Source organism: Cupressus sempervirens, chromosome 5, assembly GCF_028749045.1.
Source record: "Cupressus sempervirens isolate cs-2001-9-10 chromosome 5, ASM2874904v1, whole genome shotgun sequence".
In the NCBI taxonomy this organism is placed as follows: Eukaryota; Viridiplantae; Streptophyta; class Pinopsida; order Cupressales; family Cupressaceae; genus Cupressus; species Cupressus sempervirens.
This window is the reverse complement of record NC_143122.1, coordinates 851627294-851647281: the sequence shown is the minus strand read 5'-3', so window position 1 is coordinate 851647281 and position 19988 is coordinate 851627294. Positions and strand designations below refer to the sequence as shown.

The following is a 19988-nucleotide window of genomic DNA, read 5'->3' as shown; positions in this document are numbered from 1 at the left end:
ATGCATGGGCTGCCAAAGCTACGATGAATGCATTGCCATCTTCTTGAGATCTTTCTGAAGCTGAATCTAAACCTTTCTTCTTCTTCTTCGACTCTTTGCAATCTTTACGAAAGTGCCCAGGTTTATCACAGTTCCAACATTTTGCTTTGGACTTATTGGAAGTCTTTGACTTCCCATGAGATTTGGATCTACCCTTATTGTTAGACTTATTGTCATTTTTCTTCCTTCTTTCCGTGGATTTCCCACAAACAGCAAGGGCTTCTTTTTCCCAAAATGGAAGCCTTTCTCCGCATCTCCTCTAATAGTAGTGAAGACACCACATCATCCATTTTGAAAGTGACTAACGTGCTTCTGAGAGCCATCACAAGATGGTCCCATGAATTTGGTAAAGAACACAAAAGTGTGTAGCAATGATCCTCCTCCTCTAACTTGACACCAGTTGATGTCAACTGTGCAGCCAACAGATTAAATGCATTTAAATGATCCGTTAAGGATCCACCTTCCTCGATTCGTAGAGAGTAAAACTTCTTCCTCAATAACAACTTGTTCACCAAAGATTTGGCCTGATACACGGCCCCAAGTCTTTCCCAAAAACTATATGCGATTTTCTCATCTAGAACATTCAAAAGAACTGCATCAGTTAGATAGAGTCTTATGAGACCCTTAGCTTTACGGTCTTTGATATCCCAATCTACTTGAGATATAGTTGCTGGTCTTGTAGCATTTGAAGTCGCTTCCCATAGGTCATGATCTTCCAACATGTCTTCCATCTTGAGTTTCCACAACTCAAAATTAGTGCCATTAAATTTCTCCACCTCCATTCTTCCATATGATGAACTCGCCATCTCAATCTACAAATAAGATTCATGATGCTCTGCACAAGACTCCCACTCAACTTGAGATTAGCTCAAAAAACCCTACCCAACAACTAGGATCAAAAGTTGATCAAGCTCTGATACCACTTGTAAGAAAACTCAGGTGCAGAAAAAACTTCCTACACTAATCTCTTAAGAGAAGTATGGTGCAAATCCTATTAAAATCTTTTTCACTTACAGATTCAATATCATATAAACAACAATATTTCAGCCAACCAAGCATAAAGAAAATAGATAGAGAAAGAAACACATAACACAAAGATTTTTCGGTGGGGAAAAACCTTTCGGTAAAACAACCCCACCCCTCCAGAACATGCATAATGTATTATCTTCAACACAAGGTTACAATACACTTGCAATGCAAGTTCAACAACGACAACATAAGACTCCAGTAGCAACTCACAGTACCAAAAATACACTACTTTGCATTACCTCTTCGCAACCCTAAAAATGCTTATAACATGCGCTTCACTTTTAGGGTTACTCCCAAAGGTAACCGTATTAGGGTTTTGCCATTCTCTGAGAAAATAGGAACCCTAAAAACCCCACTATTAGGGTAGAGTGTACAGTACTCAAATTTATCAGTTACCACATGTCTTCACCTATCATTGAATCTTCCTAACATAGCTCTTACGTGTCATAGGAATCCATCATAACCGTTTTAGTGATGATCTCCTTATACACAATTCAAGATGCCGACACATCAACATTATTTGCAAGAAATACATTTTACAAAACAAATAATAAGAATAGGAATTATCCAAGGTTGAGACACCTTATTCCTAACATACATATGTATGTATGTCTAGTCTTGTGCACAAATTTTTATTTAAAAGATATGTAATCATGTACATCATGTCTAATCTGTAACACATCAATAATTATATGATCATACATGAGAGTTAGAGTTAGAGTTAGGGTTTGATTTAGATTAAAGGGTTTGATTTCTAGGGTTTGAGTTAGATTAGGGTTTGATTAGGGTTTCATTTAGATTAGGGTTTGAGTTTTTAGTTAGGATTATATTAGAGTTCCAGTTAAAGATTAGGGTTAGATTAGGGTTTCATTATAGTTTGATTTAGATTAGGGTTTGAGTTAAAGATTAGGGTTTGATAAATAGATTAGAGTTTGGTTAGGGTTTGATTTATAAGATTATGGTTAGATTAGGGTTTGATTAGGATTTCATTTAAATTAGGGTTTGAATTAGATTTTAGGTTTTGGATTTTCAATTAGTATTACATTAGCTAGTTTGAGTTAGATTCTAGGGTTTTAGTTTTTAGTTAGGAATATATTAGGACCTTTGAGTTAGATTAGGGTTTGAGTTTGAAGTTAGGATTATATTAGGGTTTGAGTTAGGGTTAGATTAGGGTTTCAGTTATGGTTAGGGTTAGGTTAGGGTTATCTATTTAGATTACGGCTATGATTAGATTAGGATATGAGTTAAAGATTAGGGTTTGATTAGGGTTCAAATGATTTAGATTAGGGTTTCAGTTATAGATTAAAGGGTTTGGTTAGGGTTATGGTTGTACATTACTTAAGGTTTAAGTTAGGGTTTGCTTTAAAGGGTTTGATTTATATTAGGGTTTGAGTTAGATTAGGGTCTGGTTAGGGTTTGGTTTCTAGGGTTGTACAATTAGATTAGGGTTTGATTTAAAGATTGGGGTTTGAGTTTTTAGTTAGGATTAGATTAGGGTTTGATTATGGTTTCATTTCTATATTAGGGTTTGAGTTAAAGATTAGGGTATGACTAGGGCTTGATAAATAGATTAGGGTTTGATTTATACTTGTTTACGATTACATTAGGGTTTGTGTTAGATTACGGTTTGATTAGCATTTCATTTAAATTAGGGTTTGAATTAGATTAGGTTTTGAGTTTTGAGTTCTAGCATTATATTAGAGTTTGAGTTAGATTCTAGGGTTTCAATTTTTAGTTAGGATTATATTAGGGTTCCAATTTGAGTTAGGGTTTTAGTTATGATTAGGGTTAGGTTAGGGTTACGATTAGATTAGAATTTGAGTTAAAGATTGAGGTTTGATTAGGGTTTGAATGATTTAGATCAGAATTTGAATTCTAGATTAAAGGGTTTGGTTAGGTTACGGTTGGATATTACTTAAGGTTTGAGTTAGGGTTTGATTTAGATTAGGGTTTGAGTTAGATTAGGGTTTGGTTAGGGTTTGATTTCTAGGGTTATGATTAGATTAGGGTTCATGATTAGGATTTGATTTAACGATTAGAGTTTGAGTTATATTAGGGTCTGAGTTTTAAGTTAGGATTAGATTATAGTTTGATTTCAAGATTAGGGTTTGAGTTAAAGATTAGGGTATGATTAGGGTTTGATTTTTAGGGTTACAATTAGATTCCAGGGTTTGTGTTAGATTAGGGTTTGATTCTAGGATTTCATTAAGATTAGGGTCTAAGTTTTCATTTAGGATTAGATTAGGGTTTCAATTTTTAGTTACGATTAGATTAATGTTTGAGTTAAGGTTTGGTTAGGGTTTAATTTTTAGGGTTAAGATTGTATTATAGTTTGAGATAGATTCTAGGGTTTCATTTATATTAGGGTTTGATTTCTAGACTTACAATTAGATTAGAGTTTTCAATTAGATTAGGGTTCATGATTAGGGGTTTGAGTTAGATCTAAGGGTTTCAATTTTTAGTTAGGATTAGATTAGGCTTATAGTTCTAGGGTTGCATTAGCCCGTTTTAGTTACGAAACTCTAAGGTTAGATTAGGGTTAAAGAGTTATCAAGTTAGTGTTAAAGTTTGAGTTAGGGTTAGAGTTATGGTTAGTGTTAAAGGGTTGGAGATAGAGTTCTAATATTTCCTAATTTTCTACACTAATTTTTTGTTTTTTCTAATATTTTGTTTAATGTTTTTTCTAATATTTTGTAATTTGTTTTCAAATATTTTCAAATATTTTTCTAATATTTTGTAATTTTTTTCTAATATTTTATGATGTTATATACTAATTTATTTTCTTTAATGTTAAATACTACTATTTCCTAATGTTATACTAATTTATTTTTCTAATATTGTAGATTAGGTTTTTTTAATATTTCAAGTAATATTTTTCTAATAATTCTACACTTTGTTTTTTAAATAATTTTTTTTCTAATATTTTCTAATTTTCAAGACTATTATTTTCTAATATTTTCCAGAGTAATATTTTTAAATATATTTTCTAATATTTTTCTAATATTTAAATATAATATTTTTTCTAAAAAAACCTAATCTTTTTCAAAAATTTTTTTTTCTAACATTTTTATAATAAAACTAATATTTTTCTAAATTTGTTTCTAATTAAACTATTTTTTTCTAATAAAACTAATATTTTTCTTTAAAAAAATTAATATTCTATGTTACTAGTACACTATTGTTTTTTTAATATTTTGTAATATTTTTCTAATATATTGTAATATTTTTCTAATATTTTCTAGACTAATGTTTTTAAAAATATTTTCTAATATTTTCTAATATAAATGTAATGTTTTTTCTAATGCTTTTTTGATAAAACTAATATTTTTCTAAATTTGTTTCCTAATGTTATACTAATATTTTTCTGATATTCTAGATTAACTTTTTTGTAATATTTTCTAATGTTTTCTAGTATTCTAAACTATTGTTTTTCTAATATTTTCCAATATTTATCTAATTTAACACTTTTTTTTTTCTAAATTTATTTTCGAATGCTAAATTACTATTTTTCTAATATTCTACACTAATGTTTTTTAATAATTTCTAATAATACTCATATATAACTACCAAATACAAAAAAATTATGAATGTTAAATTAATAGAATTAACTAACATAAATAAACAATAAAATATTAAATTAACATGAAAATATGCTTTGAAAACAAAACAAAAACATAGAAAACATTTAAATAATAACATATAAACATACCCGAAATAGCGCAACGACAAGAATCTAGAGGACAATGACGCAAGATCACTTACCAATCTAATAGGTTCACTTCAACATCCAGATCTAATTCACCTCACCGTAAAAATGAACAAGAAAATGGGGAAAACAGGGTTTTCGATGTGAAATCGCCATAAAATACGTTCGGGGAACATATTAATATGGTATGTTTGCCCAAACACCCCTTATATAAACTGAACATGTTCGTGTGAATAAGTTATTTTTTTATGTTCGCACGAACATAGTTAATATGTTTGCGTGAACATACGTTAAATTGGATATGCAAATTTGGCATCATTTCGTGATTTCATTCGTGCCACACAAGTGGAACCCATTATTGTGGGTTCATCCAAGTAGATATCAACAAAAGCAATGAGAAAAATATTAGAATCATGGATATGTGGGATTAGTATATGTAAAAGAGAATTAGATTCTATGACTCAATCCATGGAGGAAAAGGTGTATGGATGATTACAAAAGCTCCCCAGAAAATGTGACATTATTTTTTATAATAGAATGTTGTGGATGAATCAATAATGTCTAAGATCAAATATCACAATTTATGTAAGCCTGTCAAATTCTATAAGATGACCATGACAATGATCAAAGATATTGGATATAAAATTTATTTTTAGAATCGACTTCAAGTAATTTAAAATCTAACCCTACTAAATGTATAACTATATGCATAAAAATTGGTACAAATAATTCTAAAATTTTTGCATCTATAATTTTTTTTAAAAATAAATGAATGATAAAAATAAATAGATATTTAAAAAAGAATCAAAATTAATACACATATATCATTTTTATAAACTTTCATTAAATCATTCTATCAAAATAAATTGGAAACCAAATAAAAATTTCATAAACATAAATTTTACCATCTTTAAAATAATACTCATAAAAAATTATAATTATAATTTAAATTTAGTTTGATATAAAATAATTCTTAAACCTATTGTCCTCACTTCATCGCATTTCACAAAGAATACAATCCCATTGACATATATTATATTTATAGGACATCCACATAAAAGAAACCATTTATCACTTTATTAGTTCTAACTTGTTATTTTAAATATAATTCAAATGTAGATAACTAAATAAAACTTTCAAATTGTTAGTTCTAACTTGTTTCAAAAATAATTCAAATGTAGATAACCAAAAAAACTTTCCAATGAGTTAATCTGAACATGCATTGATTCTATATATATAAAACAAATATCACATAATGACTAGTACTCAATTCATATCATACATACATCAATTATCAATAATACAGCAAAAACAAAAACACTCAATTCAATCAATCATACACACATCAATTTATAGTATCTGATAGTAATGTTAAAAGCAAATAGAAGCACCACCTGAGGACCAATATATGTGAGCAAATGTTGCTTGGCTAGGTGGTTCTACCAAGCAAACTGAGACATATACTGTGTCATATATATAACCGTTACTGATTTGATAAACACCATGATATATCTCGACGCCGGATGTAGCAAAAGCCCCTCTAGACATTCTGCTTCCAACCCTTATTTGCCATGAAGGTGAACAAGGGAGAGCTTGATTTCCAGTTGGGGGATTGAAGCTGAATATGACTGTATTGTTGCCACCATTTCATGAATGTACTCTGCTCCAAAAACACCTCAGCAGAAATACTCTTACCTGCGATCATAATGCCAACATATGTTTCAAAATCTAGACACATTTTCATAGAGGATTTTATGTCTTGTTCTTGTTGTAGACTTATCAAGGCTTTACGAGCCTCTTCTAAATGAGCCCAAAACAATGAGTCCTGAGTTAATGATGCGAAATTTGTGCGGCCCCTTCTTTCTCTACCAGTGCGAGTTTTCTCTTTATCTTTCATCCATTTCTCCAGAGCTATGTGACGATGTGGTCGGACCCCATCTGAAAGATAGCTTTTGTTTTCCTTATCTGTACGGTAGTGGTTTGCAATGTCCAAGGGCTCTACAAGTCTTCTATATGCAGTGCCAGCATTGATCCATTTATTCCTCGTTCGGAAGTCACTAGGCAATTCATTTCTCTCTTCCTTGCCAACAATGTCATCCCAGAAAGTTTCCAACTTTATTCTAGCCATATTAAAACGAATGTCTTTCTTGCCATCCTGCTGTTTGAAAGCATCATAATAGCCGATGTTTTTATCTTTACAAAGCATTTTATACCATTCCAACTCTGCCATAGAACTTTGGTTCATGCTCAACTCCACGTTGAGCTTCTCAGTGTTCATATCTTGATCATTTTTCACCATTCCAGCATTTCTGAGAGCGGAAAATGCACGAGTGTCCTGCTTAAACATCAAAAGTCTCAATCTCAGTGTCTAAACAAAGGAAACAACGTTGAGAGGAAAGAATACGGAGAACTAAAAATATACCAGAGCTACAGAAACCAATGGTAAAATGGAACCATTAAATTCATTTCAACAGATCTTGAGGTATAATAATAATAAAGCGAACCAGAGGCTTAGATTTGTTTCTTGCTCTCTCTATATAACCGTAGTCAGACGGTGCAGGGTTATGATGTGTGCCTCCCCATTGTATCTCCGGTTTGGGGTTTAAGTTTTTAACCCCTTTTTCAACAATGACATTCAACGGTTTGGGAGGGTAGCCAATGTCTAGTTGATCGTATTTAGAAGTTGTTGAGCATTTTGATTGTGAGTTTGGTGACAAATTGGGATGAAACACAACCCACACTTGGTTGGTGCACAAGGCAAACATTCAAAGCATGGCTTGGAGCAGATAGGAGGCTATAAGACTTTAGTACATGAATGCGATGGTTAAAGTTGAACTTTGAAGAGTATGCAAAATCGCTGAGGAATGATCCCTTCTATCTGGGATAAAACATCAATTGAATCACCTTTGAGATTTCAGGGGCGATAGGCTCTGCTCTTCCCTGTTCTTGGCACCTCATCTCTCTTAATCAAAACCTTAGAATGTAGGGACCTAATAGTAAAATATTCATTTTTTGTTTTCCATATTTTATAGTGGGTTTAATCATGGAGGAAACTCCATAGTTAAAAGCATTCGAGCTGGAGTAGTACTGAGATGGTGACCTCCCTGGAAGTCACCGTGCTTCACTTATGTGAACATCACCTCTATCCAATGAGTGCTAAGTGTTCCATTTATTATCATAAGAGATGAATTCATTTGTGAATCACTACTCATAAAACATTGATCAATGAATTTGTCTCTAAAACTACACAGTTAAATCCTGATAGCAATATCACAAATTGTATTCTGGTTCATTTTTGCAAAATCTCATTAACTAAATGAGGTTACAAAGAATAGGCTGAGCTCTGGCTTGAGAAAACTAAACGTTGGTAAAACAAATTTACTCACAATGATACATCAAAAAAGAAAAACATTTTTTTCTTTTACATATTGTATGTATGATTTCCAGAAGACGAATAATGCAACCATGATACGTAAAAAAGCTGAAGCACAATCAATGAGAGTACCTGAGCTGCAACACCGATCGCTTCCAATTCCAAGGCTATTCCCATCTCAAGTGAGGAGTTTGAGACAAAGTTTGCAAACTGACTTGCATTTAGCAAGGATTCATCTATGTCTTCACGCGTATGGCCATAACCTGTGTGCTCTGAAATACAAATGCCTGCGATTTGATCAAATGGTATTCCTTCTTGGCTTTGGATACTGAAATGCAGCAACTTAAGGACAGCCTCAGAGTCCTCAAAGCAAGCTGCGCCATGGGTTGAACAGAACATGTAGGTACCGATGGGTGCAAATGGGCTTCTAACATCAGATGTGCACTTCAGGACATTTTTAACAAGAGTCATGGCAGCTTCAGAAATGGAAAAATGTGATACATCAACAGAGTCAATGCCCATTTTGCTCTGCCAATAAGGTACAATTGCATCCAAGGGCTTGACAATTGAATCATATGGTGCAAGGCACATCCGAGGAACAATATCATACTTGAAGACAACATGACAAAATCTGCCCAACCAATCCTCGCTCCCAATTGCCTCCTGAATTGTGGAATTTCCAAACAAAGGAGCCCCAAATGTTATACAAAAGGTATTGGAGTTCCTCAAACGCTTTTCTAGAAACCAGAGAGTGGCCAGGGCTGCAACTGCTCCTCCTATGGAATGGCCCACAAATATAATGGCTTGTTCCTTTAAACCCTGCACCTGATGGAACAAAGAAAGAAAGGGAATTAAATTCTACTTATAATCTTCGATCTCTACTCATTAAAGCAAACTAGTCCCTTTCGGCGGGTATTGAACAATCAAGGAATATCTGATTCACTATAACTTATATTTGTCGAATGTTGCATGACTGTGTGCGAAAGTTGGAGCATCACCATAATCACATGATGCAGAAGCATCCTGTCAGCATCACCAATCTGTCAGTACCTGATACAACCACTCAACTTATACAACATAGGAGATGGTTAAGCCCTTGTCACAAATCTTGAGGGGAGCGGTGAACATTTTGCCAACAATCTCCCCCTTAGTGTTACCCGAGGGTCTGAGGATTCGAACCTGTGACCTATCTCTGATACCACTTGTTAGAGTGGAGTTGTTGTACCAAAAACCGATCTGTTTGTGCCCATGACAACCACTCAGCTTATAGAACACAGGAAGCGGTTAAGCCCTTGTCATGAATACCAAGGGGAACCGTGAACATTTTGTCAACAACTTGGAAGAGAAAGAAGAAGTAAAGACAAGATTACTAAATCCGATATGCTGGTGGAGAAAATGAAAAGGCAGTTTATTCCAGTTGAATATGAATTAGATTTGTTAAAGAAGATGCAAAGGTGAAAGAATATTCAGAAGAGAATATAGGATTTTATTCCAAACTGGTCGTTTGGAGACCAGCAAATACAAGGTAGCTTGTTACGTAATTGGGTTGAAGCCAAGTATATAAGAAGAGATGGCTTTAGTGAGAGTTTACACAAGGAAAGATCCATGCCAGTTTGCCTTGAAGATTGGAGTAATATTGAACAAGAAATATGAGAACAGGTAAAGAGGAAGATGCCGAGATGGGAAGAAAGAGGGAAGATCATATTGAGTTTGGAATGAGGATTCAAATCAGAAAAATGAAGAGCAGTAGCGAAATTCAGAAATATGATAATTCACATTGTCCTGGAAATCAAAGTTCAAGAGGTAAAGGAAGACTAGGTAGAGAATTTGGAAGAGGAAATTACAAAGACAACTCATTTTGAATGTTGAGAAAAAAGACAAAGCGTATGAATGTCCAGCACACGGAAACACAAGATGACAAACATCCATATAGAATAGCTTGGCTACAAGATGACAAACAGGTTTTGGTCAGCAAACAAAGCTTGGTAAAATGTTATTCAGGTCAGTGTTATGATGAAATAATGTATGATATTCTGCCTATGAATATTTGTCATGTTTGTTAGGGAGGCCTTGGGAATTTGACTGGAGAGTAGTGCACACTGGATATGCTAATATATATTGATTGATGAAGGATGGAGTGAGACATAAGTCAAAGCCATTGGAAGGAGTAATGGAAAAGGCATGCAGCAATGCAAGGGCATAGATGGCATGAAGCAAGGACGTGATTGTTTTGCTGAAACTAACCAAGGAGAAGTTGATAAAAAAAAAATCTGATGCATATCGAAGTAGTTGACAAATAGTGGGAAGAGCTGATTTCAGGTGGAACAAAGGTTGCAGAAGAAGATGAGATAAAATTAGATTTTACTAGTTTGTTTTATGTGAACAGGAGTAAAGAGAAAAAGGAAATTATTGCAGTGGAAGATAGCCTTAATATAGCTGAATTTGAAGGGCATGAAGTGGCGGTAAATGAAGGGTTTTCTAATGAATATGTGTTTGAGAAAAGCAACGATGAAGGCAACTTAATTAGAGATCTTAATTCCTTGTTAGGAAAATGTGGAATTTGAGGCTCTTGATTATTGTTCTAACACTGTTTTGAGTGAAGTATGTCTCCCGGAAGCCATTGAAACAACAAAAAATCATACATCAGAGAAGATGGAGAAGGAAAGGTAAAACAACAAAAGAGGTAATGGAAAACATTTGTTTCGTTGAAGGAAAAGGTATGAATCCAGTTATTTATTCTGATTTTGCTACACTATTATGGTGGGAAATCATATTTGATAAGTTGAACCTTAGGGTAGAAGTAGAGGAGTGAGAAAGGAAGGGAATGATCTTTTGAGGTTGCAAGATGTGAAGAACAGGAAAATGCTTGCAGAAAAAGAAGAAAAGTGGATCCAGACAAACACAGTGTCTACAAATGTTTTCAAGTTTAACTCTAGAAATATTTTATTTCTACCTTCAATGTCTGATGCAGGAGCATCAAAACAGGGTATAGGTATCCATCACAGCTTCTGTAAGGATTGAAGAAACCTGTGAATAAGTCCCACGTGAGTCTTGTGACCATTCAGAATCCATTTTGAAGAAATGAAGTACTACTAAAGTAGGTCAAACTTGAAACAGTTTGTATCTTTAATGCAACGAGAGAGGGGAATTGAATGTAGAAGAATCGGCTAAGAAGATGGAAGAACGTGGAGGCAAAATAATTTAAGATGAAAAAATATGCATCTTTGGAGACATAGAAGTGTGATCTGTGTAGAGGGAAGGAATCAGCCCAAAATAGATGAGTTGGTAACGTCCCATGTGAAGAAAGAGGATATAGTGTGGAAGAAGAGAAATGCAAGAAATTGAAGGGATAAAGAGAGACCCATACACTAGAAAATGAAATAGTCATGGCTGCATAATAAGGGAAGGGGCTTTGTTATGATGGGGTGGAGGTAGTGAGTGAGAGGCAACCCCAGAGAAAAATATAGACAGCAGCATAAGGAGAGACTGCGGTATTGTCAAGGAGCTTTTGGTGTTAAGGAAAGGGTAAAGTTGCGTATGAAAAGAGAGGGGGGTGTGCAAAGAGTCTAGCCATGAAAATCAAATATGATTTGGGCATTGAACTATTAGTGTAGTCTTGAGTCTGATTGTTGTGTATGAATGTGGAATTAATTTTGGTTTTGTTATAATCAGATAGCAGAAATGGAAGTTGAGTTGAAATGAGCAGAGAGTCTTTGCATTCATAACTGTGTTTGTGTTTGACTTTTATATTTTAGTTTTATTTTGAGGTTTTCAGACCATCATCACCTCACGAAATTTGGGGATCCCCTCATTTCATTGTAGGTGTTAGTTTAGTTGGCTGCAGGTGTTAGATTGTTAGTGTTAGTTTGGCAATCTTTTCAGTATCTAAAATTTGATCAGTGAGAGTGAGATAGGGAATTAGTAATGACAGACAAGGAGCTTGGACTACAGACTTGGTAAAAAGTAGACTTAATGAGGTGCAATCAGATTCAACGTAATTTTGATCAGCATTGGCAATTTAGTGGAAACATGAAAATGTGACAATTAATGATTGAAACTGTGGTGTAGATTCAGGTCAACTTGAAAAGATGAAAATATCAGATTTAATTACTTGATTTTGAGTTCAATTGGACATTGCCTAAGTTGGTATGAATTTCCATCTTACGCTTTAAATTCATCTAACTCGATGATGATGTCCACTTCACATCATATGCACTTGCCTAGGTCCATGTTTATTTCCATTGTGCATTAGATATACTTGCGTAAGTACGCCCTCATTTTCCATTATACATTTTGCCTAAGCGGAGAATGTTTTCCACTTGACATTTGCAATGCTTTGCCTAAGTTTGTGTGAGTTTCCACCAACCACTATTTGGCCTAAGTGGCCTTGCATTTCCATATAGTGAGTTCTTAATTTCCTCAAGTCATGAGCGGTTTCCACTTGATGCATAGAGGTTTTATTAGGGAGTTATCATCATTATTAGGGAGTTATCATCATTGACTTTTCTCACTATATATTGATTGTGAAATTTGAGTTGGATTCTAATGCTTAAAATGCAGCAATCTAATTAATGACATTGTGAGGCAGGTTATAAAATGGTGGGAGGAGAAGGTTTGAAGAAAAGGGCCAAAATATTCAAGGATGGGATGAGCTCAAGGAAATAAAGAGCAGTGCAGTCTAAATATATTCCACAAAATATGCTTCCAAAGACAAACTCCACAATCAACTGGAAGAAAATCATTGATACCAACCTTGGGTTGTACAAAATGAATTCAGAAAGATATAAGATGTTTCAATGTAATCCATCATATAAGATGTTTCAACGTAATCCATCATTGTAGACAACGAAGCTAGTGAAAAGTGGAATAGTTCAAGCAGTTGTATTTCCTCAAGCCAAGCAAAGACCTTAACCAAGTAGTGAACTTAACCAATAGTTGAGTGCACCTGGAGATATGATATTGACACAAAATGAGTACTCACTCCTAAAGGAACATATGTGGTTGCATTTAAATTTTAAACCCGGTGGCATATGTAATGCATTCATTGTTCCATATTACAAATATGCCATAACCAAAACACAAGAATTTGCTATAAAAAGATTTTGATAAAAGGGAGAATGATTGCAGCACCTTGGTCAACACTGAATGGTTGAAATCAATGAAAAACAATGCCAAGTTACCAAATTCGATCAAGGTAGACTTTAAAGAAGAGATAGGTGATTTTATAATCATGTTGAACCAAGTGATGGGAAGCCCCTAGGGAGCAGTATTTGAGTCATGGATCTGCTACTTTATTGAAATCATCATCAACTTAGGCTAGAAATTTCATTGGGCAATGATAATTAGTGACAATTTGGATATACAATCGAGGACTATGGTGAAATCAAAAGCATTTTACAAGAGATCACATATGATGTTGTGGGTGTGCAAGTACAAAAGGTTGGAATATTTGGTTGTAGTTGGAATAGAAACAAGACAATACATGATCTATGATTGTTATTTACAAGTATAACTTCAAAACAAGGGCACGTTCAAGATTACAAATGATGTTTTTGTCATGTGTATTGTAGGAGTAGTACAAGGCACTCCTAGCAAGAGATTATCAAGAGGCAAAGGAGATTATCAAGAGGCAGAGGAGTTTGTAAAGAACGATGAGTCACGGTATGCTCAGTTTTGGAAGTTTATCTACATCTTTGCGTTGGGGAGTACGGTATGTCCAATTAAATTTCCAAGGTTTCTATCAAACAAGCTAGTGGTCAAAGAAATTTCAAGACAAATGGTGACATATGCCAGGACTCTAAAGCACAAGCATAGACCAATAATCACATTCACACTTAGTTTTGACATTAAGGCTTGTCCATCCCTTCTAGTAGTAGATGTAGTAAAGAGAGAATTTGAGCATTATTCTTGCCGGTTATATGGAGGAAGATCTCATTTTCATTCATTTCATCAAATCAAAAGAGCTTATGGAGTAAGATATAAGCATGTGTCATATATTGAATATCATTGAGAAAATGCATATGATAATCATGAAATAAAAAGTAGATATTAAATTCTCAAATGTCAGTGGCATTGCTTCAGCTAGCAAACACAACTTTTAATACTAGAAAATTGTTGGAATGTGTTGTTGTTGTCATTAATGTCAAGATACCTTAGCTAATTGGATAAGGTTTTTTTTGTGCTTTAGTAATTTGATTGGCGTGTTCTAAATGATGTGTTGTAATGCTTTATCTTTGGTAGTGTTAATCTTGGTCCCATTCTTATTGCTACATAATGAGATACACTCTTTTGGGTCCCATTGGTATTGCTACAAATTCTTAGATGGTTTATTTTTGGCCCGTGTGACTTTGAATTTTCTCATTGGTTAATAAGGAGGTGCTTCATTCTAATTGGCCCATTTGGTGCCAAGTTGTAAAGGGTTTCTACCTACCCATTTTTTCTATTGGCTCTTGAAAGCAAATATAATTTTCCTATTGGTTTGTTCTTCTACAAGCTTGTACCTAATCTCTCTTTGTGTTGGCCAAATTGTTGGTGCTCTTTATCTAGTGGTTATGCCTAACCTATTATTTTATTGGCCCATTAAAATAATTGTAATTGGTGCTCTTTTCCTTGTTGACCCACATGTTGGTGCTCTTTTATAATTGCATGGGCATTTAATATTGGTTAGCAGTGGTTATGCAAACCTTTGTTAAGGCTTTGATGGATTAATTTAGATTCTTGATTCTGATTTAATCTTGGTCATTCATTGTAACATAGCTCCCTATATAAAGGCTTGCTCTCCTCATTAGCGAAACAGTTACATTGGAGACTTGTTGGCAAAATACTATTAAAATTGCTCTCTTTGCATTCTTCACTTAAAATAATTTTGGTTTTCAAGTACTTATTTTTTTGAACTAACTATAGCTCCCTATATAAAGGCTTGCTCTCCTCATTACCGAAACAGTTACATTGGAGACTTGTTGGAAAAATACTATTAAAATTGCTCTCTTTGCATTCTTCACTTAAAATAATTTTGGTTTTCAAGTACTTATTTTTTTGAACTCACTTCAATTAGTTTAGATTGGATGAAATTTACTGTAAATACTACTTTGATTGAACTCACTTAGACCAAACTATTAGTTGCTTGCTAATTATTAGTACACCTTGTGTTGTCTAATGGCATAATCATAGGCTTAACTTAAATAGTACTTGCTCATTGATTTGCATCTATAGATGGAGTTGATGAAACAATAGTGATTTGAACATCTTTCAAGCATACTATAAAAGATTGCATTAGCTTGGTGGAGTTGACAAGACCATATCTAGTAGTCTCAAAGATATTCACAAGTTCCTTTTATCCTAGCATAGAAGTAGAAGTAGTTTAGATTCATAAGTTTAAGCTCATTTGCAAGTTGGAAGTCCAAATATTTTCATTGCATAGTGTGGAGTCATATTTTGTAACTCAAGTTGATGCATCTTAGTGAATTAGGTAAGTCTCCTCGTGATACCAATAAATCACATCATTACAATTAAGATTCACCATTTGAAGGAACCTTGGAGTCACCCATTTGATCTTTTCTTGTAATCTTTAGGTATGTGGTGTCTTTGTCCAAGAGAGCGTTTAGAATTTGGTGTTCCACCTTGGAATGTTAAGCCTTTGATTATGCACATTGTGGTGGCATAAAACTCACATCAATAGGTTTCAAGAGTTCTTTGTATTTTATCATGACAACATAGTTCAAGTCTCTTCTTTTCAAAACCTCATATTGACTCATGTTATGAGACTAACTTCCTTGTATCATCGTGGCATAAAACTCACATCAATAGGTTTCAAGAGTTTTTTGTATTTTATCATGACAACATAGTTCAAGTCTCTTCTTTCAAAACCTCATATTGATTCACGTTATGAGACTAGTTCTTGTATCATCGTGGTTGCAACAAAGAAGGCAAAAAATTCAAGGGATTTGTCATAACTCCTTGTTGACCAGACCAGCTAAATATTGCTTGCTAATCCCTAAGTCTAAAATTATGGAGTCCTTAAATTTACTAATACTTGAAAATTATGAAACATTAATACAAGAGGTTCTCACTTGGAAAAACAGTTCAATGTATTTTCATATAACAAATAGATTCAACACATTTGAGCTTCTTATCCACTCAGCAACACTTACATCACTATCCTTAAAGTAGATTATATCAAAGAAGTAACATAAACCCCTATAATGATACATTTAAATATGACAATGAATTGACACTCAGCAACGTTATAAACCGTTTAAGATTTTAGGATATTCTCAAGGCCCTTTTTCAGTTCACAACTCTGAACAAAATTATATAGTCATAAAATCATAGACAGATCTCAAAGCTACCTGACATACACCTACAAAATTCTAACATTCCTTTGCTAAACGCTGACATTTAAGCTCGTGAACTTATTCTACCCGGAGCTTCAGTTTCCCGAGTGACAGATTCCTTCGATTCAAGACACTGATCATAATCATACTAGGGGATCTATTTAATTGTTTAACTCTTACCAATGTCAAGATGAATAAGCTTTGGGCCAGCTTGCTGCACTTTTGATGACTTCTATCATATTGTGGGTGTGCTTGTAGCAGCCATGATAATATATATAAATATAAGAACTTAATGACAGGTATTAGTCTAATCATTTTTCATTAACTATTAACATCAACAAAGAAAAGTTCCTTAGATTAAAACTGCAAGTGGGTAGTAATCAAATTTTGGAATGCAAAAGCATAAATCGAACATCAAAAAGCAAGCATATAATATGGATTAAAAGTTATATTTACCTTGGCCTTGAAATCTGAATTTTCCAGAACATACAAGAATCGGTTGAGAGCTCCCTTGTGAACGAGGGCCGGTTTAGAATCATCGCTCTTTAGGGCAGCAGAGAAGATTTCCACATTCTGGATATTGCTCTCTCCATATTTACTATCTGGGACCAAGAAAAACTCTTCTTTATGAAACGATGGGAAGGCCACATATGCTACACCTCCATCTTTTATCAGAAGATAACTATCTTCTCTATTTTTGGAAATACTACATATAGCCTCCCAAGCCTTGGGCAGGATCTCACAGGTAGCAATAAAAGTTGCAAGCTGCTGGCCAACACTGAAACTGTAACAGAAAATCTACAACTTAGCACCATGTGGGCATTAGAAAAATCAAGACTCGCTTAAGTGCGAGTTGATTTCTACGATCCATAAGATATCTGCATGCTGTTTCCGAATTCGATTGTGTTAACATTTTTGCATCGACATTTCAGATCACAATTCTTGACCTATCATCACAATGATAGGGAACATAAGGAGAAAAATAGACCAGTTGCACACCTAAACACTTAAGAAAAATTTCCTTCCATTTTCTATCATCTTGATGATGGATCAGAGAGTGTGATCTCAAATGTTGATGCAAAAACGTCAACAAAATTGAAATCCCAAATATTGATGCAAAAACATTGACATAATTGAATCCAGTAACAGTATATACATAAAAAGTTCATTTAGTGAAAACCCTCGTTACGGGTTTTCTGGTTTTGTTCAATCAAAATGTGAAAATTTCAGTCTATAATGTTAGCTCAGTATTTTTTTCACACAAAAATCTTCAAACTAACAGATAACATAATTTGCACAGATACATCTTCAATCTTCAAACTTCAGACTCAAATGGCAACTGAAAAGCTCATACTTACCGGGGAGGGTTTGAGAGTTCTGCATCCATGGTTTCTCGTACAGACTCCACTGCCGCTTGTTTTCAATTGAAACTCTTAAGGGCTTGTATAGAGTTTTTTTTCTACTCTCCTAATTAAAAAATATCAAACGAAATAATGGAGAAGCAGCAGTGCAACATCTACGAAAGTGCATTCAAAGAGAAGCGTCAGGGGGAGCTAAAAAAGCAGCAAATGAAAAGAGAACACGCAAATGTCAAATCCTTTTCCGTATGAAGATTTTATATTGCATAGACTGCAAATTTTCTTCAACTTTTCTTTGGAGATTAAGACAGAGGAAATACAAAGGAAATGTAAGTCATTGGAAGGTCTATGGAAATGCAGAGTTTGCAAATTGTACTATGTCGCTACCAATAACCAATAAAAAATTGTACGCTGTCGCTACCTCTGTTTTGGAAATGCAGAGTTTGCAAATTAGTAGGATATATTAAATCCATTTAATTAGTAATTATGGTTCATAAAGTTTCAGTTTGACTGTAAAATGGTATTTTAATTTTGTAAAGCATTTTCTTAAGCATATAAATGATTTTGTTAATCACAGCCAAACACCTCGGTAGAATACAATGTCTGAATCATTCCAAAGATTAATTCCTGCGGAGTAGGCAGCGATGTTTTGCTCCATCAAGGGTAAACAATCGCTCATTGCAATGGGAACGGATCCATTAAATCACCGACACAGATTTTCTTCTCGCCTTGAAACACACGTATTTTAATTGGTACTTTTATGCAACGACATTGCCAGGATGTTTCCTGGAAACAAGAGTGAAGAACGACGAATAGAGAGGATTATATGGAAAATGTCTCTTCCTGGAAAGTACCAAGAAAACTTTGGAAAATGGTAAGAAAATCCCATCATGATCAACTTATTAGAATTGCAGAATAGACTGCCATGTGAAAACTAGAGTTCGACAATTTTATAGCTTTCCGTATTCTTTGGTTGTTGTGCAGACAATAATTTGATGGGAGAAAGTAAGCAGAGTAGACTTCTGTGAGAAAATGAAAAGGCATGAGCAACGTCAACGTTTGAATTTTCTTAGGTGAGGTGAATTTTATTTTATTATTTTGAAGGCGTTTTCTTATAAAAGAATCGAGATCGATGATCTCATTATATCCATCGATGGTTAACTCCTCAGGCTAAGGTTTCGCTTAAAAACTCTCGATGCATAGACATCCCCGGTTCAAAATCAATATTGAAATGTATTTTTAATTTTAACTTAATTATTCAAGGGAGAAAATTAACTTATGCCCTTTGATGTCCCAAAGATATATCTCAATTGATAGGGTGGATAAGAGTTTAACACTCTAGCTCGTTTTATAATATAACATTGGTTTATAAATATAAAGTTTTCCAAATTATGTATTTATTGGTATATGTAAAGAGGTGTAATGGTTATTATGTTAGAAGCTTAAAAATCATTTGAAATAGAATTCATAATATAAACAAGAGATGAAAACTAGAAAGGCATGAGAGAGTTAAAGTGAAAGTAGAGAGATTTAGAAATGTAGATGAAAATTGAAATGAAAATGAGAGAAATTAAGGGAGGGGTAAATGGTATATAAAGATATGTATATAATAAATAAAAGAGAAGAGAGACCTATTGCGGGATATATAGATATGAAGATAAATATAGAGAATGGTCTATAGAGACTATTAGAGATATCATTATAATGGTAGGAATAGTTCGAGATATAATTAAAAAATAAAAACTATAAAGATTTTAAAATGAATAAACATTTGCACATCATTTTAGGATTAAAAAATATTAGTTTATGTTTTATTGAAATTTTATTTATTTATTGCAATAACAATAAAAATATTAAATTTGAAGATGATTTTTTATACATTAATTTTAAATTTACATAAACTATACTAGATTATATGTTTATATAGTAATATCTAATTATATTAATTAGATTTAAGACAAATTAATTTACATATATCAAATTTACAATAGTAATAGATTAATATTGTAAAATTTAATGTCAATAATTATATTTTTTGATTAGATAAATAGGTTTTACAGGGATCCTGAAACCCAAGTTAAAACAATACAAAAGGCTGAAAATAAGCAATTAAAGCCCAGCCAAAGGACAACAGCCAAACAAAATGCCAG

At 33.6% G+C, this 19988-nt stretch overlaps 1 protein-coding gene across 1 annotated transcript; it reads right to left on the bottom strand.

The window, feature by feature from the left end:
* Positions 1–6075: 6075 nt before the first annotated feature.
* On the bottom strand, positions 6076–17896 carry LOC149558586 (lipase-like PAD4). The gene is made up of 4 exons (XM_089832757.1): positions 17839–17896; positions 16937–17264; positions 8280–8972; positions 6076–7109 (listed from the first exon to the last, which is right to left on the bottom strand). Exons 1-4 carry the CDS (start codon positions 17865–17867, stop codon positions 6315–6317), a joined length of 1845 nt encoding a protein of 614 aa, XP_089688883.1. The 5' UTR covers positions 17868–17896; the 3' UTR covers positions 6076–6314.
* Positions 17897–19988: the final 2092 nt, after the last annotated feature.

Bases quoted from the DNA above. Each gene is read 5' to 3' on its own strand.
- LOC149558586 (XM_089832757.1), bottom strand. From the start codon at position 17,867: ATGGATGCAGAACTCTCAAACCCTCCCCG. The intron at 17,265-17,838 runs GTAAGTATGAGC...TTTCTGTTACAG, and splicing joins GAACTCTCAAACCCTCCCCG to TTTCAGTGTTGGCCAGCAGC. The intron at 7,110-8,279 runs GTACTCTCATTG...ATGTTTAAGCAG, and splicing joins CGATCGGTGTTGCAGCTCAG to GACACTCGTGCATTTTCCGC.